At 38.0% G+C, this 15,701-nt stretch overlaps 1 protein-coding gene across 1 annotated transcript in view; it reads left to right on the forward strand.

Annotated features, from left to right (window-relative positions):
• The window catches only part of DSG4 (desmoglein 4), a 51,760-nt gene extending 39,576 nt beyond the window's left edge, over positions 1 to 12,184 (forward strand). Inside the window, exons 14-16 of the mRNA XM_056523006.1 lie at positions 2,989 to 3,034; positions 5,120 to 5,373; positions 8,249 to 12,184. Coding sequence (XP_056378981.1) covers positions 2,989 to 3,034; positions 5,120 to 5,373; positions 8,249 to 9,262 — 1,314 coding nt within the window. The 3' untranslated portion in view covers positions 9,263 to 12,184. The remainder of the gene's footprint in view (positions 1 to 2,988; positions 3,035 to 5,119; positions 5,374 to 8,248) is intronic.
• Positions 12,185 to 15,701: the final 3,517 nt, after the last annotated feature.

Consider the following 15,701-nt stretch of genomic DNA (forward strand, 5'->3'; position numbering starts at 1 on the left):
GGGGGGGGGGGGGGGGGCGTTCCGCATTGGGTGACACCCTGACTGGCCTGCCTGGCACTAAATAGCTGCACTCCAACTATCCCACAACAACCCATCCACCCTCCTCAGAAATAAAAAAATATTCAAAACATACTATGCCGCACCATGAATATCCGTACTCTGGAAGCTTTTTTGTTTAATTTTGAGCCCGCATTTTGTGACGTTGGTGGGCAGAGTCTTGCGTCACTGCGCTGAGGCCAGAGTTTACATCAGGAAGGAAGACATCGCAGCCCCAACAGGCACATAAACAATAGTGAAGCCACAAAAAAAAACGTCTCGATACGTTACCCACCCCAAAATGTGCATGAAGCTGTATTACTATGGATGTTTCTTTTTTTAAGGAAAAATTTTAGTGCCACATATAGGTTATTTACGTAATCTGTAAAAATTCTTACACAATTATTTTGTGCCTATTCTATTTTAACACAACATTCATTTAAAAATGTAGTGGGTACACCAGCATGTACGTGTCCTAAAATTAACAAGGTGTGCAGTGTGTATTTTCAACCTTAAAATTAATAGTTATTAGTTATATCATTAATTTTTTCGATAATTAACCTTAACGTAGTAACAGTTGTTAAGGTGGGTGTTAATTTCCATCTCTGGAGACGTATGCACTTTCTGTAAGCCAGGTTGGACCTGGAATACATATGCGACTTTTAAATGGAGATACAACTTTTTTTTCTTCATAAATAGCGTCTATCCCATTTGATAAATACATGACCACTGCAAAGAAAAAAAAATAGTATGTGAGCAGATTTCAGAAACGTGCTTTAGAATAAGCAAAAATCAAAAAGTCGCAGCATGTATAGAAAAGTCGTACGTGTGGCTTTTGTACGCAAAAAAAAATCTACTACGGAGCTTGATAAATCTCCTTCTATATCTCTATGCACATAATTTATTGGACAATTAATTGGAACGCTGCCTGTGTGGCAAACCTCCTCACCCAACATGAGTGCCTGGCCTCATAAATGCCCATTGGGCTGAACAAACCAAGATTATTACCGACAAACTTAACCTCTTAAGGACGCAGGGCGTACCTGTACGCCCTGCGCCCGGTATATAACGCAGTGACCCTGCTTCATACCGGGTCGGTTCTGGCGGCTAATGGAAGCTGGGACCCTGGGCTAATAGCGTGCGGCACCAATTGTTGTGCCGCACGCTATTAACCCTTTAGATGCAGCGTTCAAAGTTGATCACTTCATCTAAAATGAAAGAGAAAGCTTCCCGGCAGCTCCGTTGGGCTGATCGGGACCATCGCGATTAAATCGCGATGCCTCGATCAGCTAAAACGCGAGCGGAGGTCCCCTTATCTGCCTCCATCGCGTCCGATCGGCGAATGATTGCTCCAAGCCTGAAATCCAGGCTTGAGCAATCGACCGCCGATAACATTGGTCTTTGCCGTGTCAATACACGGCAATGATCTGTGTATTGCAGTGTGTGCAGTGTAATAGCCACTAGGGGGGGCTATAACACTGCAAAAAAAAAAGTGCGAAAAAAAGTTAATAAAGATCATTTAACCCCTTCCCTAATAAAAGAAAGAATTAACCCCCCTTTTCCTATAAAAAAAAAAATAAACTGTAAATAAAAATAAACATATGTGGTATCACCGCGTGTGGAAATTGCCGAACTATAAAAATATAAATTAAACCGCATGGCTAATTGCATACGCACAAAAAAAAAATTTAAGTCCAAAATATCGTATTTTTGGTCCCTTTTTATAACATGAAAAAATTTATAAAAAGTGATCAAAAAGTCTGTTCAATATAAAAATGGTACTGATAAAAACTTTTGATCAAAAAATTAGCCCTCATACCGACTCGTACGTGGAAAAATAAACAAGTTATAGGGGTCAGAAGATGACAATTTTAAACGTATACATTTTCCTGCATGTATTTATGATTTTTTTAAGCAGTACGACAAAATCAAACCTATATAAGTAGGGTATAATTTTAACCGTATGGACCTACAGAATAAAGATAAGGTGTCATTTTTACTGAAAAATGCACTGCGTAGAAACAGAAGCCCCCAAAATCTACAAAATGTTATTTTTTCTTCAATTTTGTCGCATAATGAATTTTTTTTCCATTTCTCAGTGAATATTTTGGTAAAATGACTAATGTCACTGCAAAGTAGAATAGGTGGAGCAAAAAATAAGCCGTAATATGGAATTTTAGGTGCAAAATTTTAAGCGTTATGATTTTTAGAAGGTAATGAGGAAAAAATGAAAATGCTAAAACGGAAAAACCCTGCGTCCTTAAGGGGTTAAAGAGTGCCTGTTGCCAACCCTAAAAAATTGAGATTACATTATCTGTACATAGCATAGATTGCACTAATCACATACCTTTTTTCTTGATACGCACTTCCATTCCCAATTTATGTTGACATATGTCTGACAATTTGAGGAATCTGTCATATGAACCGGGACTTCCTTTTAATAATGGAAGGTGATAGGGGGGATTATACAGTTAGGGCTGGTGAATGTTGTACATTAAAGGGTATATATGCTTGATACACAAACCCAATAGTTTAATCCCACCTCTAACATCACTCCTATTAATAAATGTATGTCCCTGCCCATCTGACTGATGCCCTGAATTTTAAGACAAACTATCAATCCAAATATCTCGGGAATGGAAGGTTTTTTTAAGAAACAGTGAAAGAAAGGAGCGTGATCAGGGCACCCTAAGCTACTTATTGATAATGCAATCTAATTTATGGGGGGGGGGGGGGAGTTGGCCACAGGTCTTCCTAAATGGGGGGCCATATCCCATATGAATGCTCAAAGTTGGGTTTTAATGTCTAGCAATTATATACAGTATAAGTGTGATGGTTATGTGTGCACTTAAATTTGTCCCTATAGTGTATCTTTATATACCAAAGGAACCGCATAGGTATGTTTTGTAACACTAAGTATGCATAGTTAATCATGCTTTGTTTTCAATTCAGGATATGACAAGTCCATTTATAACTTCAGGAGCCCCTGATTATTCTGGTGAGTTTAGTTACATTTATTGCTTTTAAGGCTGTGACTATGTTGCAGTTAGATCATTTTTTTTGCCACATTTTTTCACAAAGCTATGGAAAAGCAGAGCTGTACCCTGGCAAGAAGGACAAAATGTATTTGATGTGAAGAAAAGCATGGAAGAGGGGGGTTCTTAATCCCATAAGATTTCAAGTAGATGTTAGTAAACTGATACTACCCCATATAACAAAATTAGCTAGTAAAATCATTGATGATTGTCCAAACAACTACACAAAGAACTGAAGACCGGCACTACCTCTAGACCACTATTCACACTTACTTGTCAATCTCCTCCAACCTACGCGCTAGATTCCAGCCCTAGTGCTGTATCATTTCACATGGCAATAAGTTCACATAAAAGAGATAAAGTCTGCAAGTACCGATACAGAAGTCTTCATATATTGTCTCATATAAACAAGCATGCACTGGTATCCATGCAGCAAAGGATACAAATTAGATTGCAGAGGCTTTTCTCGGTAAAAAGAAACGCCCCTACAATCTAATCTGTACTGCTATATGGATACTTGTGCACATGTGTTTATACAGCGCAATGGTATGATATATGTTGCACATAAGCAAAAATAAATTACTTTAAAACAAACTTTCAAAAGACACACAAAAATACATGTCCCCTACATTTTTAAACAAAATAGCCCAAAAGTTAGACATAGATGAGGACACTAAATACCATGTGTACATGTGTATAGTGTATGAAAACTTAATATACGTAGATCTTAAGGGCTGCATAAATATGTTGCAATGATAATGATGCATGATAAGTGGTACTCCGGTGGAATTTTTTTTTTTTTAATCAAGGGGGGATTAAACTGGCAGAGTCACTGGTAGAGAAGGATCTGGGTGTACTTGTAGATCACAGACTACAAAATAGCATGCAATGTCAGGCTGCTGCTTCCAAAGCCGGCAGGATATTGTCATGTATAAAAAGAGGCATGGACTCGAGGGGCAGGGACATAATACTCCCCCTTTATAAAGCATTGGTACGGCCTCACCTGGAATATGCTGTTCAGTTTTGGTCACCAGTCCATAAAAGGGACACTGCGGAGTTGGAAAGGGTGCAGAGACGCGCGACTAAACTAATATGGGGCATGGAACATCTTAGCTATGAGGAGCGATTAAAGGAGTTACAATTGTTTAGTCTTGAGAAGAGACGTTTAAGGGGGGATATGATAAACGTATATAAGTATATAAATGGCCCATACAAAAAATATGGAGAAAAACTGTTCCAGGTTAAACCCCCCCAAAGGACGAGGGGGCACTCCCTCCGTCTGGAGAAGAAAAGGTTTAGTCTAAAGGGGCGGCACGCCTTCTTTACCGTGAGGACTGTGAATTTATGGAACGGTCTACCTCAGGAACTGGTCACAGCAGGAACAATTAACAGCTTTAAAGCAGGGTTAGATACATTCCTGGAACAAAATAACATTAATGCTTATGCAGAATTATAAAACTACATCCCTTTCCTTTATTCCCTTACATCCTTCCCTTCAATCCCCTGGTTGGACTTGATGGACGTATGTCTTTTTTCAACCATACTAACTATGTAACTATGTAACTATGTAACTATGTAACTGGTGCCAGAAAGTTAAACAGATTTGAAAATTACTTCTATTAAAAAATCTTAATCCTTTTAGTACTTTTTAACAGCTGTATGCTACAGAGGAAAATCTTTACTTTTTTAATTTCTTTTTTGTGTTGTCCACAGTGCTCTCTGCTGACACCTCTGTCCGTTTCAGGAACTGTCCAGAGCAGCATAGGTTTGCTATGGGGATTTTCTCTTGCTCTGGACAGTTCCTGATATGGGCATCAGGTGTAAGCAGAGAGCACTGTGGACAACACAAAAAAGAAATTAAAAAAATAGAGATTTTCCTCTGTAGCAAACAGCTGCTAAAAAGAACTGAAAGGAATAAGATTGTTTACAAATTTATTTACAAATCTGTTTAACTTTCTTGCACCAGTTCATTTAAAAAAAATAATTTCCCCCGGAATAACCCTTTAAAAGGTTTGTTAATGTATTATTTCTGTAAATTCTTATTTTAGAGGTCAATGCAAGCAACATAACACACGGAGTTGGTGCAGGAAGCACATCAGGCACAGCAACTAGAGGCGTCATAAGAGATATGTCTGCTACTGGGCTTGAGACAACCATTGCTCAAGGAGAAGGGTTTGATGGACATGGCATGGGATTTTCAGGCGAAAGCAATGTAGCTGAATCTTTTCGTGGAACCATGCTTCCACCATATGAAAAAAGTGGCACACTGAACATGGCTTATGTGGAAAACTACTTTGCTGAGGTAAGATGCACAGTAATACTAATATATGCAGCTGGAAATAAAACATAGGCCTCCCCATTTTTTCTGTATTAACTTCAATATTGTGTTAAGTTAAAAACAATATTAATATTAAGTTCAATTTTTGTATCCATTATGCCGGAATAAAAATAATAACTTCAAAGTTACCTTCCCCTGCTCCTCAGATGCCACCGATATCGCCGCTTCATCCTCTTACCCCAGTCTTCTTCTGGCTTTTGTTGGCCTTCTTCCTGAGCCTGTTACCCGAGCCTGTTACATAACACTGCTGCTCAGCCTAGAAGACTTGCCTATTTCCAAATCTAATTTCTGCATTGTGAATGCAAATTGTTTGCAGGTGTGAGATTTGAAAACAGGCTTCCAGCCAATCAAGCAGGAATAGAAATAATAGGGGGAACAAGGAGGCGTTCCAGCCATCAGCACTTCAGGTTCTTGGGAATGCCTTTCTGGCACTTGGCACAAGATAATAAAAGCATTTTTCTATGTTCTGTCTATGTTATGGAAGCACAGAAAGATACATAGAAGATACAAGCCCTTATTCACTAAGAGTGGAGTGTAGGTTTCTTTGTGGGTTGTAATTCCCTACAATTTATTTTCCACGGTATTTACTAAGGTTTCTCTACATTTTGCACTTTCCCTTCACTTTGCTTTTTTTTTTTACACATGTTCTGATCTGTAGGGTTTTCCTCAGCTCAAATCCACCACATTATATGTGGATACCTTAGTAAATATTTTTTTTTTATGTCGGGAACACGCCCCTTTCCGGAGACCATGCCCCTTTCCCTGGCAGCCATGCCCCTTTTTCTTAACAAAATGGAGAGTTACTCTGAGTTTTTTCAATTCTGGTGCAAAATCTGTCGCAGACAGAATTTTTGGCGCAATACGACAGAATCTGGTGCACAATCCGACAAAACATGTCGGGTTCGCAATAGTAAATGAGGGCCACAGTGTGTCTCCTCCAACAGCTATCTAACATTGTCAGCAACTTTAAAGAGTAGCTCCCACCATCCTTTTTTTTTTTCTGTCCCTGCCTATTGCCCATCTATCCCTAACCCCCTCCCTGCCTTTAAATGTTTTTTTTTTTATTAAAAATGCCTTTTTGTCTGCCTGGTAGTGTGCTCACTTATAGTGTTGCTCGCGAATATTTGCAATGCGAATTTTATTCGCGAATATCGCATATTCGCGAATATAGCACTATATATTCGTAATAACGAATATTCGTTTTTTTTATTGTTTTTTTTTCACAGTACACATCACAGTGATCACCCCTCTCTGCTTCCAGCTTGTGTGGTGTAAAGAAGGCTCTAATACTACTGTGTGAGACTGGTGTGCGAATTTTCGCATATGCGAAAATTTGCATATGCTAATTTTCGCATATGCGAATTTTCCCTTATGCTAATTTTGTATATGCTAATTTCCGCATATATTAATTTTCACATTTCACATTTCATATTATAAATTTCATATATGCGAAAATAAAACAAAAACATGCGAATATTCGCGAATATATGACGAATATTCGCGAATTCGAATATGGCCTATGCCGCTCAACACTACTCACTTACCAGGCAAACTTCCCAGCAGGCGCGACGTCACTGATGCCTGCTGGGGGGGCCGACTTCCACCATTAGTTCATCTATACAGGGTGCCTTCAGCTGTTTCACCACTACAACATCTATTGGCTGTCAGGGCATGCTAGGAGTTGTAGTGGTGAAACAACTGGAGGCACCATGTTGAAAACAATATCTTTGTTATGGCCGCAGCCGCAACCCGCTTCCCCGCTCCACCCGAACAGCTCCACACCCCACCCACCACCGCGATACCCGCTCTACCCCCCCCCCCCCCCCGAAAATCACTTACCGAAGTGCAGGGGTGCTGGACAGTCATGAGGCAGCAGCAGCGGCGTGTATCTGCCAGGAGACAGGGCCAGTTTGCAAGGCCAGGGAGCCAATTCACGCATCCTCTGTGCTCTCAGCGCTCACTCCCGCTAGGGAGCGAGTGCAGGCTGACTGAATTAGGACCGATTGCCCGGCTAGCATTGGTCCTTATTCAGTCCTGACGTCACGGCAGGCTGCAGCCGGCCACTAGGAGGGAGACCCCTAGTGGCCGGTTTTCTAATATAAAATAAACTATTTTAAGTTAAAAAAAAATTTATGAAAGTATATTAGAGATATGTTGTAGTACATAAGTACTACAACATATTAAAAAAAAAAGGTTGGTGACAGTTTCCATTTAAATATGAATTGCAGCTGACAGATTCCCCTTATTTAATATGTGGAAATTAGAATTTTCTCTTAAAAGGGGTACTTCCCTGGCCAGCGTTCGGAACGCCCCCTCAATGCAAGTCACACCCCCTCAATGCAAGTTAATGAAGTCATGGCCTACCCCCCATTGACTTGTATTGAGGGGGAGGGCCATGACATCACGAGGGGCGTGGCCGACCCCCGCAGCGCAAAAAACAGGATTCGGAACATTTAGTTCCAAACACTGGCCAGTGGAGTACCCCTTTAAATCACAACATAATAAAAGATAAGGGATAAGTTATAGGGGTACGCCGCCAAAAAAACATCTTTTCCCCTATCAAAGATGTCTGATCGCGGGGGTCGTGCCATTGGGGAGCCTCTGCGATCTCCGGTGCAGCACTCCATTTTTTGAAAAGGAATAAGATGTTTTTCAGCGGAGTACCCCTTTAAGGTGTCTACTAGCTTTAAATGATTACATTGCCAAATTTGGCAAAATAATTTGGTGGGCCAAAGAAATAGCTAGTGGGGATGGTGTAAAACAAGTAACAAAAGTTACTGACTGTATTTGAAATAATATTATATCATTTTCTGTAATTACATGATTGCTATCATTTTAGAAAGCAGAATCGTATGCCAATGAAGATGAGAGTCGTCCAGCAAACGATTGTCTTTTAATTTATGATAATGAAGGTATAGGAAGTCCAGCTGGATCTGTTGGGTGCTGCAGTTTTATTGCCGATGACTTGGATGACACCTACTTGGACACATTGGGACCAAAATTTAAAACACTGGCAGAAATTTGCATTGGTTCAGAAATTGAACCAGAATCACGTGGCAATGAGCCAAGATTGTTTCCAAATGTTCCAATTATAGAAACCGAAACAAATTTTATAATCGATGATTCAAGAGTTAATGTTCCAGTCAACCGATCTGTGCCAGTTGCCAACCATACATATGTTACTGAGAGCTCAGTCTCATCCTCCAATCTTCAACCAGTAAGACCTATGCCAGAAACTCTTATTCCAGGTAATGTAGTTGTAACTGAGACTTATACAACATCTGGGGGCACACTCCGACCAGTTACCCATAATCTAGATTCTGGCCTCCCTTCTAATACTTCCTACCTAGTAACAGAAAGGGTGGTTGGATCTGCAGGAGCAGGACGTGGAGTATATAATGATTTACCAAGTGGATCTAATGTCACTGTGACCGAGAGAGTAGTCCGTCCATCATCTGGTGTTCATGAATTTATAGAACTACCAAATATGACAAATCTAGGAGACACATCAAATGTTGTATTAACAGAAAGGGTTGTTGGACCAAGCAGTTCAAGGTTGTCTAACTCATATAACATCCCAGATTTTGATTTTGCTGATGGACAAAATGTTGTGGTTACTGAAAGGGTGATACAACCTATCTCCAATGTTCAGGGAAGTTTAAGCATTCGCCCAGAAATGGGAAGTTCTCAAAATATATATGTAACAGAAAAAACTGTACGATCTGGTCAAGTCGGTAAAACCCAAATGTTAAGTGTAGAACCTTTGTCAACTCAAACTGTTGGTTCAACTTCCCCAAGTTTAACCCGCAGCAAAGTTACAAAGTACAGCACAGTTCAATACACTAAAAAATAAATTTGGCAATTACACTAGACATTTGTTTAAAATACTATAAATTGTTCTATTTAAGATTTGGTTAAATTCCTAAATATTAACCCTTTAAGACACAATGGGAGTAATATTTTGATCCATGCAATCATAGAATTGCTTCTATTAGTCTTGCAATTGGCCATTCAAGTATTGTTGCTCTGAAAAAAATGGTCTTAAAGTCTTACAAATAAAAAGAAAGCTAGGTTTAGGTTAAAAATGAATTCACTTTTTGTCAATGGATTTTATAATCTATATATAATTTGCCTTTAGCTGTGTTTGGGCAACTTTATTCCACTGTCGTTCGTGTCCCATTTTGTGTAATATATGTAAATTAAAATTGTGTTACTGTGCTGTAAATAGTATTACATTCTAAATAAAACCTGTTAGCCTTAGCATATACATTGTCTGTTAATGCTTAGGTTACTTCCTTACTTGTCCTCTAATGTTCCCTACTGTAGCTTATATATAAAAAAAAAAAAACATATATAGTAAACAATAAAAGTCATGTTTTCTCTTTAAAGCAAATATTTTTTTATATAGTTCTATTCTTTTGTATGCAATTACTGGCCTTTTAGTAACAACATTATTTTTAGAAATTGTTAATGTTATTTAAAACCCATACTAAATTATGATTTACTTTAGTAGACACCGTTAAATTAAGTAATATCCGTATGTGTTTCCATCTTGTCATTAGGTGATAGATTTTGAGATACTGATTCAATAAATATATCATTTATATACTTTGTTCTAGTAATTAAGAAAAAAAAACTTGTTCTTAAAGGGTTTGTCCAGCCACATAAATTCAGAAAAGGGACTGACAAGATAAAAAAAGAAAATACACAAAACAGAACTCAAACACTATTGATGGATCTGAGTTCCCTGAGTTACCATTGATCTCCATTTTCTGCTTCCCATCTCATTACAAGGAAAATACTGGTTCAGCCAATCACTGACAGGTGCGTCACTATTGACAGCCAGAGAGTGGCTTAAACTGCACAAGGTAGTTGTCAGACAGAGTTTTCGGCCCAGATCCCCGGATAAACAAGCAAATCCACCATGTTGTTAAATCAAGCACAAAATGGAGAAAAGCAGGGGAAAGACATTTCTATGCTGCATTTATTACACCTTATCCAATATATATTGATATTTTATTTTCATTTACTGAAACTATAACATCAGATGTGCTCCTTACACTACTTTAAGAGGTTTCCATTTATAAATCTGTATAAAGGAAAATTAGTGGTGCTACCAATGCAACCATGTTATAATTTTCTTGTGTAATATATGGAATTTAGGTTCTCAGGAAAATAGCATTTAAACCCCACTGACTTCTATCAAAGATTTTAGGTAGACAGAATTTAGAGTAAGGGCAACCAGCTAGTAGCACTCCTAAGGCAGTATTTGGACAATTTCACTAGAGAATGAGCACTATGTTTTGTTTCACTGTGTATATATTTAGCTGCTTCTGTTTTGGTACTGAATTGCTTTATGCTTTTAATGCCTAGTTTTATGTCTATTTTTCTCAGTTACCTATAATGTCATGGTTTAAGTATTCAGTTGTGCATTAGTGCTGCGTCATATTTTGTGGTTGTGGTTACTGGTGTTTAGCTGTTGGGCAGATTTCCTATTAGAGAACTGTATATGCCACTTTTATGATATTGAAGGCAGAACTAGAGATTCATATTTCAGTATATCAGCCATACAGCATACATGACTATCTTTAGAAAGACAAAGCCCTATCTTATCTAGAAAAAGCAAATACAATTTACAGTTGCGTACTATGTGACTATGCCATATGTTGATGTGCTAAACACATTGTATTAGGTGTACTGACTGATGTATATAATGCTTTCAAATTACCAGCACTTTTAAAGATAACTACATAAAAAATATAGTATAGCTGGCATACTTTATTTATAACATCTTTAAACCAAAATACTTAAATAATGAAGGCTGTGAGGAGCCATATTAGGTACAAAATGAAATAAAGTATTGTGTAGTGAAGAAAATAATCTAATGTATTATTAAACAAAAAACACAATTAGTTAAATGTTTTTTTTTTTTTTTTACAATTTTTTATCTAATTACTAATAAATAAGAAAACAACCTAAAGGAAATGTTCACTGTGTAAAATTACAAGTGGTATTGGTACAGGGCTTTTGTGAAATTCAATTGATTCAGTCGTGCTGCCAAACAAATGGCCCGTGTGCCAATAATTTAGGAAACACTGACTTAAACATTACCCACGTTAAACTACTGTGAGAGAAAACCAAAGAGTATCAAAATTCCTGGCTACTGTTCTAACTTCTGATTTATTAGTATATGGACATTTTGGATGGAAATACTCTTTAAAGTATTCTTTAACATAGAACTGTACGTGCCAAAACACCTGGCCTCTTGTGATAATATAAAGTATTTTCACACAGATTAAAATTAGTTAACATATAGTAGATACTAGCTTTGTTACATTCGACTGTCACCTATGCTAAAAGTTTAATGCTAGAAGATTTTTTATTTCTATTACTTGTTATTTGTATTTAGCTTGTAATTTGCTAGAATGCAAAGAAATAACTTAAGAGGCTTACTAACTTCAAAACAGTTCTAGGTTTCTTACCTTTTAAATTCTGCTCCATTTCTGGGCTGCAGGCCACTGGAGAACCCACAGTGTTATTTTTCCCCCAGTATCACAGTACCATGACAATGAATCACTGGCAAAGAACCCCAGTGACTGGTAATATGGAAAGGTGTTAAATCTGATTTATTCTAGAACTCTGTATACATTTGTAGAAAATCAGAACTGGTTTTTGATGTTGGTAAAACCCTTTAAGCACTTACAAAAGTTATTTCGCTCTAGCAAAATGTCAAAACAATCAACTGATCTGTTACAATACATTGTAAAGTTCAGAAAGAGCCTGCATTTGTATGAACTAAAACATTATGCAATATTTTTGTATTTTCCAGAATATATTAATAAAGCACTTTTAAATAATTTTACATTTTCAGTTTCTTCATTTTATTTTTTATTTAACAGGCTAAAGAAGACATTCTAGTTGTGTACTTTACACTTGAGTGTCCCATAGTATTGCATGTAGGGCTCTCCTGTTTTCCCACATTAGAATAGCATTAGAATTATGTGTGCAGCCATTGCCAGGCCTTTGTTCTCAGTGATAAATGTAGCACTTAAACATCCCGTAAATGTTTATGCCCTTTATTAAGCAGTGCTGAACCATCTGTGTGACCTTGGGCAAGAAACGTTGTGCCAAGAATTCCAAAGGCACAAAAAAATATTCATTTGTAACTTCCATTTAAGCAATTTAAAATAGAGCTGTGTATTTCTTTGGTAAGAGCCAGAAGGCAGCTCTGTATGCATGCAGCAAATACTGAAATATCTGTTTTACATGGCCTACATTTTTCTTATCATGCTTGTAAAGGCAGGCACCCAACCTACTACAAAACCTAAATGGACAAAAAAAAAAAAAAAAAAAAGATTGCAATATGATTCCTAGACAGATCCCACTCACTACTAGGATATGAACTCCTGATTTAAAGTATATCAATTTTACAAAAATTAAAGAGGTTATCCAAGGGAAAAACTTTTTTATATATCAACTGGCTCCAGAAAGTTAAACAGATTTGTAAATTACTTCTATTAAAAAAAATCTTAATCCTTTCAGTACTCATGAACTTCTGAAGTTGAGTTGTTCTTTTCTGTCTAAGTGCTCTCTGATGACACCTGTCTCGGGAACCGCCCAGTTTAGAAGCAAATCCCCATAGCAAACCTCTTCTAAACTTGGCGGTTCCCGAAACACGTGTCATCAGAGAGCACTTAGACAGAAAAGAACAACTCAACTTCAGAAGCTCATAAGTACTGAAAGGATTAAGATTTTTTTATAGAAGTAATTTACAAATCTGTTTAACCTTCTGGGGCCAGTTGATATTTAAAAAAATGTTTTTTTTTTACTTGATAACTGCTTTAAAACAAGGGTGATTGGCCCTTAATAACATTACATATATAGTAGACACAGCTGTCGGCATAACCTTCTTCAGCAACTGAAGCTGAGTGAAACAGAGTGAACTCTCTTCATTTCTCGATTCTCTTGGATTATTATCCTAATAACATTACACTTAACTAAAAGACTGTTTTTGTAATCGCGCATATAACCTCTACATCTACATATTGGAATACAAAAATTGCTACCTTAAATTTCTTATGTACCATCCTAAACTTTTATACTTATAAGTTATAATATACAGATAGCTATGTAGGTATATATTATTGTCTGTACAAGGATTATCCTACTTTAAAGGGTAAGGGTCTATTCACACGGCAGAATTTCCGCTTGCAGAACTCTGCATCAAATTAAAGCGCAACTGTCATGAGATTTAAGCCCTCCAGGCTACTACTATGTTGTTACAGATGTCCATAACATGTGTGTAATCATACCTTTATGGGTTTTCCTCCTTCTGTTATAACTTATAAAATACATTTATCCAGCAGTCTGGCACAGTCAGATAGGCGTGGCTTGGGGTTCACAAAGCCCCGCCGCCGCCACGCCTATCCTCTCCTTTCAGCGCTGGGATCGCTGTGTAGTAAGACGCAGCGCATGCTCCCCTCCCTTCCTCTAATACTGAGCAGTGAACGCATAGGCAGCGGGAGCGAGCGCTTGCTCTGTCACTGCAGGGCAGTGGCGCGCGCATGTCAGGAGGAGCGGCTGCGCTGTGGATGTGCTGTGTCTTACTACACAGTGATCCCAGCGCTGAAAGGATAGGCATGGCAGCGGTGGGGCTTTGCGAACCCCAAGCCATGCCTATCCGACTGTGCCAGACTGCTGGATAAATGTATTTTATAAAAGTTATAAAAGAAGGAGGAAAACCCATAAAGGTATGATTACGCTCATGTTATGGACATCTGTAACAACATTGTAGTAGTCTGGAGGGCTAAAATCTCATGACAGTTGCGCTTTAAAGCCCATAGACTTCTATGTGATTCTGCACTCCCATTCACACTTCTAAATTTCTGCTTGCGGAATTCCGCAAGCGGAAATTCAGAAGTGTGAATGGGGGTGCGGAATCCCATACAGTTCTATGAGCTTTAATTTGAGGCGGAATTTCACAATCAGAAATTCTGCCATGTGAATAGACCCTAACTGACAGCAGCTTCACCAGCTCTAACTTGTGGCTACATGCTCATAGTGCAGGTGACGCTGTTTATAGGGATCTATACCTTTTTTTTCCTACATGGTGCTATTCAAGATAGGTCCAAAATCAGAATTTGTAAATTGGTTCCTTTGGCGGACTTAAGGCGTTCCCACGATCCTTGGTGCACTGACATACCTGCCCATCTGGTCCCTGGACAACACCTACTTAATGAATATTCATAACTGTGCCCATAAGCACTATATATATATATATATATATATATATATATATATATATATATATACATACATAGACACTACTTGCTTCAGAGCAAAGTTATGGATATTTTAATGGAAATTGAATTGGATTTGAGCTACAACAATATGGAGATGCACGGTGCTGAGAAGCATTTTGTTCCTCAACTTGGCCAAGCTATGGTGTCTGTAGCTGGAAAGCATTAAAGTAGCACGAGGCTGGCCCATGGTAGAAGAGTAGGAGCCAGTAACGCTGAGGTAAAGTACCTGTGCACACTCTACTGCTCTCCTCTGTAAACAAAGGGCAGTGGTTATGTGACACTTTAAATGTATGCTATATTAGCACTTTACATTGTAGGAGTTTGTGATGCCATTTTCTGCAATGTTCTACAACTTCCAGTATGCCATGCCAGTCTGGTTATATAGAGTTTATGTACAGTTATTTACAGTTTATGTATACCCTGGAAAACATTCCCTTAACAAATATTCATAACTCAGCCCTGAAGCAGGTAGCGGCTATTTGTGGCTGTGTGCTTCAAGCAAAGTTATGAACATTTATTAAGGGGGAGTTATCAAGAGACCAGCCGAAGTGGACATACCAGTGCATCAAGGGGCTAGGGAACACCCCGAATGCACAAAATGTGCTAATTTACATGGAATTTTGGGCATTTCTTGGGAATGGCCCAATGTAGGAAAAAAGGTAAAGACTCTTGTAAATCGTGTCCCCCCTACATTATTTGTCAGTATCGGCGGGTTAGAGCAAGTCATGCTGCTTAAAGTTATCCAGTAATATGTAAACCCTTGTTTTCTAATGACTAAAAGTTCAATTTAATCACTTACCAGTCACATTCTGTAGGTAAAAGATATTTACAACACCTAATTCTAAGCATGTATTATTTTTTACTTATATTTAATACTTTAGTTTAAATAAATTAGGCTTAAGATGCAAAGCAACAAACACTCCCCAATATGGTATGTTAAAGAACTTCAGATCTCAATAATACAGATATGATATTAAATGGATATTGAAA

This window comes from Hyla sarda, chromosome 5 (assembly GCF_029499605.1).
Source record: "Hyla sarda isolate aHylSar1 chromosome 5, aHylSar1.hap1, whole genome shotgun sequence".
NCBI classification, from domain to species: domain Eukaryota; kingdom Metazoa; phylum Chordata; class Amphibia; order Anura; family Hylidae; genus Hyla; species Hyla sarda.